Source organism: Podarcis filfolensis, assembly GCF_964270895.1.
Source record: "Podarcis filfolensis genome assembly, chromosome: 15".
In the NCBI taxonomy this organism is placed as follows: Eukaryota; Metazoa; Chordata; class Lepidosauria; order Squamata; family Lacertidae; genus Podarcis; species Podarcis filfolensis.
The window spans coordinates 7,907,072-7,922,988 of NC_139618.1; the positions used below are offsets into that span (position 1 = coordinate 7,907,072).

General features: G+C 44.4%; 1 protein-coding gene and 1 long non-coding RNA gene across 50 annotated transcripts in view; one reads left to right on the plus strand and one right to left on the minus strand.

Moving 5' to 3' along the window:
- Window positions 1–15,917, minus strand: part of MSI2 (musashi RNA binding protein 2) — a 451,089-nt gene that overhangs the window by 276,794 nt on the left and 158,378 nt on the right. For 45 of the 49 annotated variants that reach the window (XR_014541936.1, XR_014541937.1, XM_083587795.1 and 42 more), the window contains one exon: window positions 1,543–1,635. Coding sequence is in view for 47 of the 49 variants with exons in the window: in XM_083587795.1 (XP_083443921.1) it covers window positions 1,543–1,635 (93 nt within the window). In the remaining 2 variants the exon portion in view is untranslated. Of the gene's footprint in view, window positions 1–1,542; window positions 1,636–9,328; window positions 9,499–15,917 lie in introns of those variants that run through there. The other 4 variants (XM_083587812.1, XM_083587807.1, XM_083587817.1 and 1 more) reach the window with 2 other exon arrangements.
- On the plus strand, window positions 9,621–13,966 carry LOC310750230. The gene is made up of 3 exons (XR_014541998.1): window positions 9,621–10,031; window positions 11,405–11,487; window positions 12,601–13,966. It is a non-coding gene; the product is annotated as an uncharacterized lncRNA (long non-coding RNA).

Genomic DNA, 15,917 nt, shown 5'->3' on the forward strand with positions numbered 1-15,917 from the left:
TACACAAGAGAACTTCATCCCATGGCTCAGATCTGTCAGCACCCAAAATACACCATCTCCAGCAAATGTGGCAAAGCCACCTATGATTAAAATGAATGAGAGCTGCAGACATGCAAAAGAATTGACCCCATCTCCACCCTCAGACCTTTTGTTTAATCAAAGATGTTGAAATTGATCTGGCTTCCAGATACTTCCATATCCTTCTATCAACAGCTGCTGTTGCAGGACTGAAAATAAAGAATCACAGCATAATCTACATGGACCTTTCGGTTGAACTGAGGTCTGTTGGATAACATCAATAGAATGTAAGAAATGTTTGATTTCTCTGAGGATCAGCTTATCCAACACCAGGTTGCTAAGATGTATGTGTGTATGTCTAAATATAAAGGCAAGTATACCACAAATATAATTTGCAATTACAAGCAACTGTAAGTTATGTGCATGGCCATGCCCTCAACATTTATCGAAGCTGGACAGGCTCAGAGGGCCACAAGACTGCACTGCATCACATGAATCCTCCTGCTTGTGTACCAACTTGAAGGTCTGATGAATAGACTACCACTGGACTGGTCCCATACAGGGAACAGCTATAAATTATCCGGTTCACAAGCCTGGCACCAAAACTAGCATCCCCATGTCAAGTTTGCCACTCTATTATTTAGTTCAGAACTTCCCCATATGCAAGCGCTATCATGCTATCCACTTCTCGGCCTCCAATCCACATCACTGCCTCCACTTTTAAGAACAACGAAAAGCATGCCATGGTGACATCAATATATGGAATACAGGTTATGGAAAAGGAGAGCAGAGAGGAGTGAGAGTTTTTCTTTGGCAGCGCATCCTATACATGCTGTCCTGCCCACAGTTGTGACCTGCTACCCAATCAACTCTTATGGTCCACTCGTTTAAAGCCTGCAGAAGAAACCAGACCAGCCACATTTTGGGGGATGGAATATAGCCTTTTCACAAAAGAGCTCTACTGACTGTCATGGGACCATATATTAGACTAGATGTCTACTGCTCCCCCCATGATACACACCCCTACAGAAAAAGGAAACTAACTCTGCAGTTCTGCAGTCATCTCACAAAAACTTCTCCAACATGTGTGCTATGGCAGTGACACGCCACAGCCCTTCTCTGAACAGTTCAAAATGAAAGCAGATTAAAATGAATTCATTTTAAACTGAACAGTTTAAAACGAATTCATTCATTCACTCAGTGTTTTACACGCACACACTTTACTATGAAAAAAACCAAAAACCTATCCTCCGCATCTTACATTACGCAAGATAAAAGAGTGCATCATCGTGCCTGATGTGGAATCACTGTAGTGCTGAATAGCAGGCTAGTTTGATGGCTTGCAGAAATACGCAAAGATCACCACTTCTCCAACAGCATGAGGCTCTTTGGCAACATACTGAAAGCAGCACTTGTTGACTTGCGTCGCTGCTAACACAAAACTGACCATCATTAGAAAAAACCTTCATGTTTCTCACAAATAAATTCAGATTGTAAATTATGTTGACTCATGCTGGAACTTACCTTGCCAAACTGTTCGAAGTATTGCTTTACATCTTCCACTACTGTATTAGCTGATAATCCACCTACAAATATTTTCTTTGTTCTCGTGACCATCTGTAAGAAATTAGAAAAGAAAAAGAAAAAAACAGCATTACCCCCAGATTATTAAAGAAAAACAAAAATACAATGCATGTCATAGACATAGCTTTCAGATGCTATCCCTTTAATCCAGTTAAGGGTAAATCTCTTTCCCCATGAAAAGGAATGCACGTTCAATTCAATTATATGAAGTACCGCTGTTTGGTTAAGACTGCTTTGATGGCTGGGTTTAGGCAGCCACCAACCCCAGTGCCCACTGGGTATTTTCTTTTAATAAGCATTTTCATTTTGAGAAAGCTCCCTCACCCCCACTACCTCACCTCCATATAAAAACCAAAACCAAAAATAAGTTGCAGCCAAGTTTCAAACAGTTTCTGCAGCCTGGCTGCTGCCTCAAAAGAAGTTCCCCTCCCCACCACACAAACACACTGGCCTCCTCCTCCAATTTCCATAATTTAAAAACAAATCAACACTTGCGTACCAACTGCTCCCCAAGTTGCTCAGGATGGGTGCCTCATCAATTTTAAACACCTGGAACGCCCCCCCCCCGGATTAAAACCTGAAGGAACACCTCTCTTGATAAATATATTTTTGAATTTAAAACATTTAAATCCCATATTTTGGCCTAAAAGGTCCCAGAGGCAGCCCATGGCAATTATTAAACTACAGATTCACAGTTTCTCAAATCCACTCCCAGAGTAATAACAGCCAGGCCTACTTTTTATTTTTTTAAAGAATGCTGGATATAACCATTCACTCTGTCTCCCAGCATCTCCTTCTAGGAATCTCTTAGAAATGTCAGCTGTAGTACAGGTATGACTCTGAAGGAATGAAAAGAGCAATGCTACATAGGATTCCCTGCTCAAAAAAGGCGCATCTGATATGGTAGGGATGGGGGCCTGGGGCCCTTCAGATGTTGCTGGGACAGGATTGTCAACAGTCAGGGGTGATGGGAGCTGCAGTCCCAAAACATCTGGACTTGACTACAGTTTGCCCCATACAGGAACAAGGGTTTAATTTTTCTACATGCACTTCAAACCCTCTCATGTCACATTGGTGTGCTCCAGCGCACAGCCTGGGAATTATCAGCATGAGTGCCCACTTTTTTTTATTACTACAACAACTATGAAGCACATTAGCAGATGGCCAGTGAGCTTCTTGGCTGAGCAAGAATTTGAACTCAGTCCGTATCACTGACTGCTACACCTTACTAGTTCTGACAATGGGCTGGTCTATTATACATGCAGTAGAATGAAGTGCAAACGAGGTCGTAAAATGCACTGACAGGTACAATAATGAATATTCCACATTGCCCCGGGGCAGAGGGGGAAGAGAGAGATCCTAGCAATTAGGATCGTTCTCCCTGTTGCACATGTTTTATACTTGGACATCCAAAAATGGCAGAAAGCCCTGTCAAAAGTAGTCAGTATATTCAAAGTACTGCACAAATGCTAACCAACAGAGGGGACCTAGAGCACTGCCTGTAAGATGGACATGGGTGGGCAGACATACTTTTAGCAGCTCTTGAAAACCACAAGAGGGATATACAGTGTTCGGAACTCCCATTGTTCTAGGCACATTTTGCGACAGGGAATTTTATCAGCGCGAGCAGTTTCCGAGCTCTGGGCGCAGTACTGCGCCTAAGATTTCAGATTAAAACTGCAGAGTGGAAGGAAAGGAGGACCTTTTTTGGCCTCCCCACTTCTAGCTACTTTCTGTAGACTGGAGAAGAGACCCTCTTAAGAATACTAGGGAGCTGAGAAGGGGAAGGACCAGAGCACGTGAAAAATGAACGTCATATTTTAGCTGCAGTTCATTCACTTTCAGCTTTGTATTATTGCTATAAAAAGTGCACCTAGGCATTCCGTTGTTGCGTCCATAACCTAGGTTTAAGGTGCCATTTAGCTCCTAGGTTTCATATCTCGGTTTCTAACACTGGGGTAGAGGGGGGAGGGGAGCCTGTATAGCTACTGACACAATGGATAAGGTCCATTAAGCTAAGGTAAAACATAAATTTTGAGGGGAAACTCTCCAAGTTGTCTCCAGTGTTGGTCCTACTCAGCTTAAACCCACTGAAATTAATGAACATGACTAACTTGGGTCTATTCAAAGTAGAATATAGTTGGATACAACTCTCTAATCCCAACACTCTCTCACCCTTTTGAATTCTGAAGGGACTACATACAGAAGATGGAAATGGATTAAAACTGAGGTAAATTATTTTCCGAAGAATATTTGTGAGGCGAGGAAAAACTTCTAAAGACAGTTCCTCATCATGTTGTTCAGACAGTGGTGAAAAGAGAACCAAGGGGAGGGCCCTCAAGGCACACAGGATGAGGACAGGGGCTGCTGCATGGCTCTTTGAAGCCTCCGCCGTTTCCAAAATGCCGCTCTGCAGAAGCCACACGCATGACTGTGCACAGACCACAAAGAGCTTCCAAGCTTGGCGAGGCAGGAGGGAAAGAATAGAGCAGGTTGGAAAGAACAATAAAGACTTCACCCGAGATCACAAAAGATTTGCATTAAAAAATCTTAACAGGTGTCCAAAACAACTTGGAGTGCCTTTTGGCCACAGCAGCAAATGTGTTGTGACTTGCGCTGCACGCGGGAGCATTCTGTTACTCTGAGGATCAATTAAAAACTAATTTTAGTGAGATCGTGTTGTGTGTGGCTTAGGCAGCTCAGAGTGGGAGGCATTAAAGAGGAGAAGCAACAAGGGGAAAATTACGCCTTGGCTGCTAAAAGACATTAGCTGCGACGGAAGCTCACAAACTTTCCCTAGCTGAGCTGAGGATGCTCTTCACTTCAGGAGTCAGAAAAGGGTTTACAGGACAAGGAGAACACACACATGCGGTAACCCCAGCACCTTGGTCCTGAACGCAAGAGCTTTCAGGTGAGGGACAACAAGCCATACCACAGTCACACCCTGACAAATTTGCAAGGAACTAGAGCATGGAGATCTGGGTGAGCTCTGACCCCCCCCCCAAAGAAGGTTCAACGTGCTTCTATCACCTATGAATGTAAGGCACTGCATGTGATGGTGGAGGAGGGACAGATGTCTCCATTCCTCCTCCACCAGCCTACTTGGTTGTCCATACTACTAGCCACAGAGGAAGGAATACAAAGCTGGATCATGGGGGAAGGAGGATTCACTTAAACTCTCCAATGCCAATCTGCATGCTAGAAGGCAATGTTTTACTTAGCCTGGCCTACCAGCAGGGAACCACAGATTGTTGTTGTTGTTGTTCCTAAACTTTTGTAAGCTTATTTGCAATAGCTGGGTGAGGTGCATACCACTAGCAACGCTGGTTCTGATTCACCACCTTCAACTTTCTGGGAGGAAACCACACTACCCTTTGTCCTTGGCTCCAAAAACCCAGTGATGGGCCAAAAGGTTGCTGTCCCAGGATTATTGCCTGCATCAACAGGTCCAAAGATTTCTTCTGTTTTTCTTGAACCTACCCATGCATTTTGCTTTTATCATAATATTAGAAATGTAATCTGATTTAGATCTAAAAAGAATGGCAATTTGTAGTTTGGTTCTCCTGTCAGCACAGGAAACAGACTGCAAGAAAACCAAGAGGGCAGCTGTGATCTGGGTACGCAAAGATCTGAAGCCCCACTCTCTATGTCCAATTGGCAGGCATGCCCAATCTCAGCAACGGCAAGGCCTAGAATCCATGGCTCTGTGGTGTGATGAGCCTCCAAGGCTATAATATGGACACTGGGCACTGACAAATCCCCAAGAACAGGTTTGACTCCTAACACTCCAAGTGTCCATTGGCTCTCCTCAACAGCAAGGATTCTAAAGACTTCCTGTTTAGGCTAGAACTTGTCTGGGTAATAAAAGCCTTTCCTGGATGACTTGGCCTGGCATTCTGGCTCCACATCTACTCCAAGGCACAACTCTGATACTCCAGTTCAAAATGCACATAACATTATACAGAGAAGACATGCATGCAGTTTTCAACAAATTCCAATTAAACCAAACTTGCAATTAAGTCTACAAAGTTTACCAGCCCAGGAAAATAAGAAGGAAGGAAGCATGTATTATTATATAGTTCCCACTAGGAGCATTTCAATGGTCTCAATGGCAGGGGCATAAGACTTTTTACAGATTTTTTCCTGCCTGTCTGGAGCCAGCCTTTACTTTCCACAAGCAACCATGCATGGGGATATTTATTAGCTTGATTTTGCTACAAATTGGGCCCTTCTTATGTATACTGTAAAGTGAAAAGTGCTGAAAATGTACCTGTCATACTTGGCAACTTTATTTTCCAATGATGGACACACACCTGAGTACACCAAAAAGCCATGTAAGAAATGGCAGACAGTTAAGATTCCAGGCAAATTCTGACCTTGCAGAGCAAACTGATAGTGTTCAATAAGAGGAAGAACAGGGTTGCAACCTTTAACTGATTAATTGGTTAGAATTAATTAATTAATCAAACAAAACAGACTAAAAAGGCATCCCTAATAAAATTGGGTGACAACTTTAAAAAAAGTTTATTAATTTAACTAATACTAATTAAAGCTGTGAATGGCAGGCACCATCTTAGAAGAGGCATTCCTCATTCCATCTCACCGAGGAAGGAATGCCTCTCTTAGGATGGCACGTACTATGGAATATATATGCACAATCTAAAAACATTATTTCCTTCCTACTTGAGACAGCTTAATGCAAATTTATGCAGATTTAAATTGATTAAAAGACAATTTTTAAAAATCAGATGACAGCCCTAGTTACTGAGCTAACAGCTTCAGTGAAACTCCATATGGCCCCTCTACATATTCTTGGGAGTCCCCATAATCATATTCCCCTCCAGTGCAGCAGCCAAAAAGAGAGAAAGAAAATCCCAGACAGAGCTAGGGAAAGGAAAGAGCATGTATTTATCAAAAAGCTGCTGACATACCAAGATGGCCTGGAAGACAATGGCTTATTAAAATGAAGTTGTAAGCTCTAGGCACATACAAGTAAAGACAAGATGCCAGGATGCAAACATTTCACAAAGAACAAAAGTTGCAGCAGTCAGTACCACAATATACTATCCTGACCTGGTGGTGGAAGGAGGAGCTGGAGGCTGTGGCATGAGATCTTTTGGCATGACAGGAGAGAAAAGGAGGCTGATTTCCCCCCACCAAAGCACAGGCACCCACACAGGGGGAGATGCAAGAGACCACTTTCCCTTTAATGACTAAGTGCCCTCCTCCATCCACAGAGCTCGAAGGACACCAGAGGTTGGAGGAAGGGAGTTGGAGAGGGGGGAAAGGAAGCAGAAAATCCACCAGCTGTACAAGTGCATCAGCAGCCATGGGACCAAAGACGCCCTGGCTGGAAAGAAGGGGTGTGCACTGATACTATTATCAGAGCTTATTGGAAGCAAGGATTCATTCCCCACACCCCACCTGAAGTTTTCCTCTGAGCTGCATGGAAGAGAGGGGAAGGTGGAGCATGTGAGCCCAATGCAGCAGTTCCATGGAGCACCAAAGCTTGCTCTAGTACTATGTGTGAACATAGTTGGTGCCTCTGTGCATGTGCAGAGAACCTTTCAAAAACCAGTGCCGGAGCCAGCCTCTGTGCACCTGAGATTGATGGGAAAGAATTCCAGCAAGCATCAAGCCCCAGAACATTCTCACAGTCCTAACACTGCATCTACCCCTAATATCTGAAAAATAATAATACTGAATTGGGAATGCCAAGAGGCGCCACTGGACAACGAGGGACACAATTGCATGTTGGGATGTAGCCATGATCAAAAGCCTTCTTAGATTTTCAGTATTGCCATACACAACCCGTGCCTCCCCAAAGAACCCCAGGCAGAGCATGGAACAAATTAAACACCAGTCCAATTTCAAATGTTCACCCCCTTTCCCCAAACTGCAAGCCTAACTATCTTTCAGTGACTTAATTCACTCTATTTTAAATAAAATCACCCTAAAACCGAGCAGCATTAAAATTCAATTATTCCTCTCCTGGCTGCAATCCACGGCTCTACAATTGAAGTCCAAGCATATATTTTGCTGTAGAAAATTGTCATTTACAAATAAGAACTGGCTGAAGCAGCCTTGTAACTAAAGCATTTGCAGGCCTGTCAGGGGGCCTTTTGCACGCCAGTGTTTGATTTAATATGGGGCCAAGCATTTAGTGTCACAGAGGAGGGGGGAGAACAGGGGAAAGGAGGGGGAGAGGCAATTATTCTGAGTGTGTGTGTGTGTGTGTGTACACATATGCAATTATCAATTTGATATGCAACATCTCAAAAAACGAAAGAAGGGGAGGAAGGAAAGTGACTTCCTTTCGGAAACTGAGAAGGAAGGGGGGAAGCTGGGGGGACATCACTTTGCCTCAGTGACTTTGGTCAAAGAAATATTGGTAATGACAAGGAAACGCACAGCAACAACATTTTAATGCTTGGAGATGCATTGCGAGGCAGGAAATTGTTTCAGAAAGCAGCTCTTTGGCGCAAAAAAACGGAAAGCACAAAATTAAGTCTCACTGTGGCAATCTATGTTTTCCTGAAAAGACAGTTCAATTGCTTCGTTATACATGTTCCCCTCCATGAGGGAATAAAAGTCATTTGTTGCCTTAGCAATTCTTTCCACCATGACAGGCTTAAGCAGATGTCAGCGCCCTCCTCCTCTTCCCCGAGTGCAAACCACGGCCACCACACAACACCATGCCACCGAGTGATGCCACAACCCCAAGCCCTCCCTGAACGTTTCAGCCTTTTGACTTTGTTCTGAATCGGAGATAAGGAGGTGTCACCAACTGAGGGGAGGGTGGCAGGAAGGCAAGCTAGAGTGTGGTGATTTTTTTCATTTATAAATAAAGTCAACACATGAAACAGCTTCCTTGCATTCCAGCCTTAATCATTCAGATACGTACTTATTCGGGTGGCTGCTTATGCAAAATAAAAATAAAAATAAGAGAGTCAGATTTTGCACAAAATTTGCATATGCTTAGAAGTATAGATGCACGTTTAGAATTAATCACTGTAATTTAAACAACACATTTTCATCATAGCAGGAAATAGTCATGTAATGAGGGGCTAACTGTTGACAGGGAACTCCAAGGCCACTGCTCCCTTATTAAGGTCCCTTGTATTTAAACCGGACTTGGGCTGGCCAGCCCTTCAAAGAGGAGACACCTCCAAATCAAAGAGTCACCTGTAAAAGAGGACACCCACACACCCTGGAACTCCTCTAAAAACAGGCAGCCTGTGCCAGTGACATAGCATGGGGGGGGGGTGGCCACAGGGGCGGTTTCCCCGGGTGAAAAAATGGTTTGGGGCACAATACAGCTGTGCACTCCATCACTGGGCTCCACTGAAAACGCCTTCTCCATGCAAACCAGGAAGTGAACTCTCCAGGCAACGGAACAACTCTTCTTATCTCCGTGGCTGCGATCTCTCGGGTGAATGTGCATGCACCATTAACATATCACAGGAAGCAGCTGGCATTGCCCTGCTGCACAGAAGGCCCAACTCTGGCCACAGGAGGCAAATCAATGCCTGTTGGCAACAATCTAACCCCAGAGGTGGTGAACCTGTGGCCCTGGACTACAACTCCCATCATCCCCGGGCCACAATGGGAGATGGGAGTCCAAAGATCGCATGGAGGGCTGCAGGTTCCCGCATCCCTGGGGTGTGTGTGTACCAACTGGCAGCTGGTCTCCCAAGCGTTTGGCACAAGTCTTTCCCAACCCTACCTGGAAATACCAGAGGGTGAACCCGAGACCTTCTGCATGAAGAGCACACGCTCTACCATTGAACTACGGCCTGATCTCCACTGCTAACTCACATTACTCCTCCCAGCCATCAGCTTCCGAGCTCAACTCTCTCATCTCGCCTGGCAGTTGGGAACTTACTGACAGAATTTCGGAGTCAGTGTTCCAGGTTGCCCCTAGCAACCCGCTATGCGGAGAACAATGGGATCAGACAGCTGGAATAGGCCCGGAGTCCAAGCCCCACATCTGAGGACAGGATCCTGCTCATGTTAACATTGCAGCCGCGGCACAAATCAATCAAACCGTATACATTACAACCTCCTCGAGAGTGAGAAGCGAGGCCGAGCCTAGAGCGGCAGTCCCATTGACAGAAGACAATCTGGTTCCAGGCCTGAACTCCTTCAGAATGAAGGGGGAACTCTAAAACAATCAATAACCCATTCCCTCCCCCCCAAATGTAGAAAAGAAGCATGTACGGGGGGGAGCTAGCTTTCTGTGTGCATGGTCAGAATAGATCAGTGCCCTTATTCAGCGGCATTGAGATCTCTTCTCTGCTGTTCTCTGACCTCAGTGCCTCAGTCACTGCGATCTTCATCAGCTATAGTCACTTCAAAGTGAGAATCATGACTTGGGTTTCAAGGAGACAAAAAAGGCACTGGTGACCACTGACAGTTTGAAATATTAGGTTAAAAAGATCTTTCAATAATCCTTTGAAATAATATCATATTGGTACTGCCTTCCTGTCGCAAAAGACAAAGAGGTTTACAAGGTTTATTCAGAACCACTGAAGTAAAAACATCATGTGCTGGTTGAAGATGATGAGTATTGCTACCTCGAAAGTTCATTGAAATTTCTATTTAGCCAAATATGAGCGAGAAAATTTTGCTGCCTTTGTTTGAGCTGGCCAAAACAAATAATCCACCTTTAATTTCAGCAGCCAGGGGAGGAGATTGGAAAAAGAAGTTTCTCTCACTCACTACACTTTGCAGAACTGAACCATCCTTACCTTGATTCTGGCTTAGACTTAGTTTCAAACTAGACTCTGATTTTGCCTGCCAAAAAGGGTGAGGGGGAGTTCAGGACATTTCCGATACGGAAGGACTTAAGGCTGAAAAAAGTTGGGGAGCTTCTGGTATCTCAATTCCACTATCCATGACATTTGCTGAGCTTTCACTTCCCCAGCACTTCAGTTTGACAGGGCTTGTCTGGAGAACTAAAAAGGTGTAAAGTGTTTTAATCTGCATCACAAATTGCCAAAATTAATTTAAACTTCAGAGGAAACTAATTAGACCTAAAGCTAATTCCGCACCCTCCCATGCCTTCCCTTCATGCAGATCATATATTTGAGAGAGAGAGAAATATTAGTGAGAAGTATTCTGCCTCATACATTTAATCTCAACTTTTGACATTTCATCCTTCATGGGTGCTTGTGTCTTCTAAATATATTTATAAGTGATGAGAGAGGAAGGGAGCAGAAATCACCATCTGTATATGCAGAGTTACATTACATACTCCACTGTGCTCTGCATTCAGAATACAACGTTACATCTGATTAAAACACAACTTCCCTAATGGGAAAAGTGAACTTGTAAATGAATTACCAGTGCTCTCATAGCAGAATACAAAAGACAAGGATTTCCAACGTCTGGAATTTCTTCAACTTGCTGGCAATATTCATAACATTCTTAACAGTAGCCATTATTTTTTAAAAATAAAATCCACTTGTACCCATTTGTTAAACCTGTATCCCTTCCTCCCAAAGGACCCCATTCAGGCAACCATCATAACATTAAAACAATACTATTTGAAATAAAAATTTAAAAACATGTTTTAAACATTTAAAAGTAATTTAAAACAATCCAAAAACATTTAGAACATTTTTTAATAATCTAAATGTGCTAGTTGAAAATAATGGGAACTGGCTGCTGCTTGCTTGCAACCAATCATTCTTCTTTCCAGTTCTCCAGATGTTCAGTAGACCCCAATGAGATCAAAATGCTCTGTGCCGTGGAAAGCAACAATGACTGCTGCCTTTAAAACGGTTTTATTTTTATTTAGTGTCAGTCTGCTGAAACATGTACAGAGGCTAGGAACCGACTCTAAGCAAGGTGCTCTTGAAGCTTCTCAGCCTGCACACTAAGGCAAGAAGTCAAAGCTTGGTGATCAATATTGTATTGAAATGTACACACTGCTGTCTCAGAAGACAACAAATGTTTTTGGCTTCTAGTAAACATGCATCTCCCTCCCCCCCAAGAACTGTCACAGACCCCTTAAACATATTCTCTCTCCATCTCCATATTTCAGCTTCTTGTAGCTGGAAGAAGCAGTGTGAGTTTTCTTGCAAAGGGGCTTTCAAACAGCCCCACTCTATGCTTTGAAGTCCCAACAATTGGGACATCTAATGTCCCTACAACAGCATGTGACTAGTGTGTGGCCCCACCCACCTGTCAAATTTGACCCACCAGAGGGGGGGCAGGAATATAAGAATCTGGCCCACCAGCCAGAAAAGGTCTCGCACCCCTGCTGTTCCAGCTCTTCAACTCCTTGTGCCCAAGTGCATCCCCCTCCTGTGTACCTACTTTGTACCATGTTCTGCTCTAGGCAGCTGATAGGATTCTCTACTGGTGGCCCTGTGTGTTTATTTTCCTAAACTCCCATTTCCATCATCTTCGCCCATGTCACTCTCTCTGCCTAGAGCAAGACTCCTGCCATCTGTCAAGCTGCTCCTTCCAAATTGGCCCCACTTTCCTAAGTCATGTTTGTCTTGCCCACTTTGCCACTGCCAACCATTCATCATCACAGCTCCTTGAGGAGAAGGGTGCTGGCAATAGCTCAGTGGCAGAGCTTATGCTTTGCATGTAGAAAGTCCCAAGTTTGACCCCCAGTTGCTCCAGGCGGGGTTGAAAAGGATGCTGCATGAAACCCTGAATTCCATTGCTATAAAGTGCCATGGAGTCTTGAAGACACGAGAATGTAAAATGCACCGACACAATTTCTAGACGTCACCTTTTTGTAACAGTAATGCTTATCTGCTCTGTAAGTTCTGTTTGTTCTAGGGTTATGCATACATTTTATGGATGAATTTTAATTGCAACTTGTGAATTTTTATGTAGGTGTTTTGTTGTATTCTGCTCTGGTTCAAGGGCTAATGCAAAGATATATATTCTGCAGCCCTAGAGAGCTGCTGCTAGTCAGTGTGGACAGTACTGAGATAGATGGATCAATAATCTGCCTTCCTATGTTCCTCTCCCCAGCCGAGTGGACTAAGAGATGCCAAAGACCCCTGCTTAAGAAGAGCTGCCAGTCAGAGTAGACAATACTGAGTTGATGGATAAATATAGTGTGACGTGGTATAAGATCAGCATAAGTTCCCATGTTCATCCTGCTCCTAATGCATTCCTCTCTTCCACTTCCACATCCATAGCCCTCCCCACCAGAAGCACTGGCGACCTGCACAGTGTGGCAACCGGACACGTTAAAACACCCAGCTGCTTCTAATCATCAGAATGGCAAGGACCAGCTTCCTAATGGCCTTGTCCAATCAACGCCGCTGCTAAGAATCTAGACCTTGTTCTACTGAGACTGGAAAACTTCAGAAGGAAAGGGGGAGGGGGGAGAGAAATAACAACGTTTAAAGCAATTTTCCTCCCTGCCAAACTACTCCAGATGATTTCTCAAAGAAGAAGAAAAAACCTGAACAAATGGAAAAACTTTAACCCTTAGCCTTGATTAATTTCATCTACATAATACAGATGCTTGCAGCAATCAGCCACTGATGAGCAAGTCTTCCCTTAATCGCCCGAGAGAAACCAATGTCTGCGCAACACTCCAATTGGTTTTTTCCACAAAGATGAGCTTTTCATCTGAAGAGACCCCGACAAGCACTCAGAAAAGGCCCAGAGATGCAAGGTTTCTCCCTCCACACTTTTGTTATTATCACCATTTCTTATAAACAGGCTTGGCCAGAGCATCTCTTCACTGCCTGGGACGATCTCTCAGGCTCTGGCCATACCCAGAAGACCTTGAAACCGACCCTGAAGGGAGAGAAGTAGGGACACTTCCCTTCCTATTGAGCCCAAGCACTGCCCATGACCCCAAGGGACCCAACATTCCTGCAGAGCCTTCAGGCCCCAGCATTCAAAAGCTGCAACTCTGGAGGATTTGATGACAGTTGCCTGGGCTCCCAGCCAGATCCCAGAACTGCAGCAAAGCCAAACACGAACTATGGCGCTGCTGGCAATGTAACTTGCTAGATGCACTGGGCTACTAATCTTATGGGACTACTCAAGAGGAGGAGAAAGTGTCTGTAAATGCCTGCTTTTGTCATGGTCCAGCTGACAGCCAGGAAGGAGCAGAGGTTCCAACTACTATGTAGGTTCTCTATCTGAGCCAGACCACTGCTGGGCAAGCTGGCATGCTGCAAGTTCCTATCCATGTCCAGCCAGCAGCCAGGCTCATTTCCACTCCTGAACAAGAGACAATGGGGAATATATCCAGGATCTGAATAGGGAAAGCAGATCAGATAATAGCTTAAATACTCAATAACCTGAGCATGCCGGTTGTATCTAACACCAGTCATTCTCAGAAGAGACACCTGGAAATAAATGGGCATGGCTGGCATAGGGTCATTCTTTTAAATGCATCTACTCAGAGTAGAACTTAGTTGGCTACAACCCAACCTTGCTAAAAAGGCTGGTTTAGACACAACTGCCAAGCCATGGTTTGTCCTAACTGTAGTGCAGGCGCCAAACCAAAGTGTGTGCTCCAAACAAGCAAACTATGGTTTACAAAGTACAGCCTAGCATCACCACTGAACAGCTGCTAGGACCCAGAATGGGCAGGTTCGCCTGGGTGGTGGTGGTCCTTCAAGTAACTTGACGCCCACCAATAGCCCTGAGCGTGGAGGCTGGAGCCAAAGAAACCAATGCAGTTGAAGCAGGTAAATTAATGAGCTCCGGAGGGAGCCTCCACCCTAGCAAAAGTCTAGAGGAGACTGACGGGGCTTGCATACTTATTTATTAATATTACCTGTATTCCAATATTCGTTTTTTAAAAATAAAATACCAAAGCACTTTACATGGCAACAAAAACAAGAACACAGAACAAAAGGTAACAGTGGAAGTTAGCAGCATCAAAGATAGTAGCCAGAGGGGCCAGGAGCAGCTATTAACTGTCTGGGAAAGATTGAGGGAATAACTTTGTTTTTCATTGCCAGCAAAAGTGCCCAACCATTGGCACCCACTTGATCGCCAAGGGGAGATTAGTCCACAAGTTTGGGGCCACCACAAAGAAAGCCATTCTTAGCACCAATGAGAGGTGGGCATCTGCAGGCTGCAATACAGTTATTAGAGTTTCCTTGCAGATCACGGTGATCTCTACCAGGTCATAGCCTGCAGCAGGATGATGGCTTGCAGCTGGGTCTTCTCCCTTTTCCTGGGTAGATCCTTCCTCCTGAGTAGCCTCCCTGCCAACAGCCCCGTCTGGCAGTGAAGCAGGTGCTCCTGTGCCTTTGAGCATCCCGTGTGATAATGACTCCCAGACAGTTAATTCTGATTCCTTTCAACACAGAATCCATGAGCTGATTCAAGCTTTCAGGAAAATAATGTGATATAGTCTCCCAAGACAGTACCACTTCAGAACATGTTTCTAAGCAAGAGAAGACTGAATGTGTGCATCTTCTCCAAGGTTGGTTGGTTTTTTTGTTCGTTTTTTAAGAAAAAAGTTCGAGGAATGTATAAATTAAGTGCAACACAGAAAAGGATTTCAGGCTTCTACATACAGGGAGTGTTAGGGAAAGGCGCAGTAAGTTAGAGAATGGTGCTGATAACACCAAGGTTGCAGGTTCAATCCCCACATGGGACAGCTGCATATTCCTGCACAGCTCATACTCTGGTTTCTCTTCAGGTCGTAGAATTTTTTCACTTTTTATTAAGTATGTTCCTGCACTGCAGGGGGTTGGACTAGATGATTCTCAGGGTACCTTCCCAACTCTACAATTTTTCAATCCACTTCTCACTTACATTGCGATGCAGCACAGTCTCCAAAGGACTGTACCACATGCTGTTTCAAACCGTTTGAATCAGATTAGTAATATATACTGCTGTTTCCGTGTAGCAGATTTTTCTTCCTGCACACTTAAGAAACACATCCCTATAAATCCTCCCAGCAAGGAAGTTCAGCTTCCAGAGAAGAGGGTGGCAAGAAAGTGGGGAGGGGGGAGTGATGGCAGTTAAAGCACCACCAATCAAAACAGTCCTCAAGTCCTGTAGAAACCTAAGTAAATGTGTAATGTCACAGATGGCGCACAGATACCAACGTCAGTTCCATTCGGATCATTTTTTCAAAACCCAGCAAGGAATAATCCCCCATTGCTGAAAACCATGCTAACAGGTCCTTTGGAGCAAGATTTTATTGGAGCACAGACAAAGCCAGGGGGGAGCAAGGAACTTGGAAGCAAAACCTATGGGGTTGTTCAACAAGGGAACCAAGAGACGCTCGTCCTCCAACTTGAAACAGCCTACACTGGAGGTAAAAAGCAGCGTGAAGAATATAATACACCATCACCCCTGCC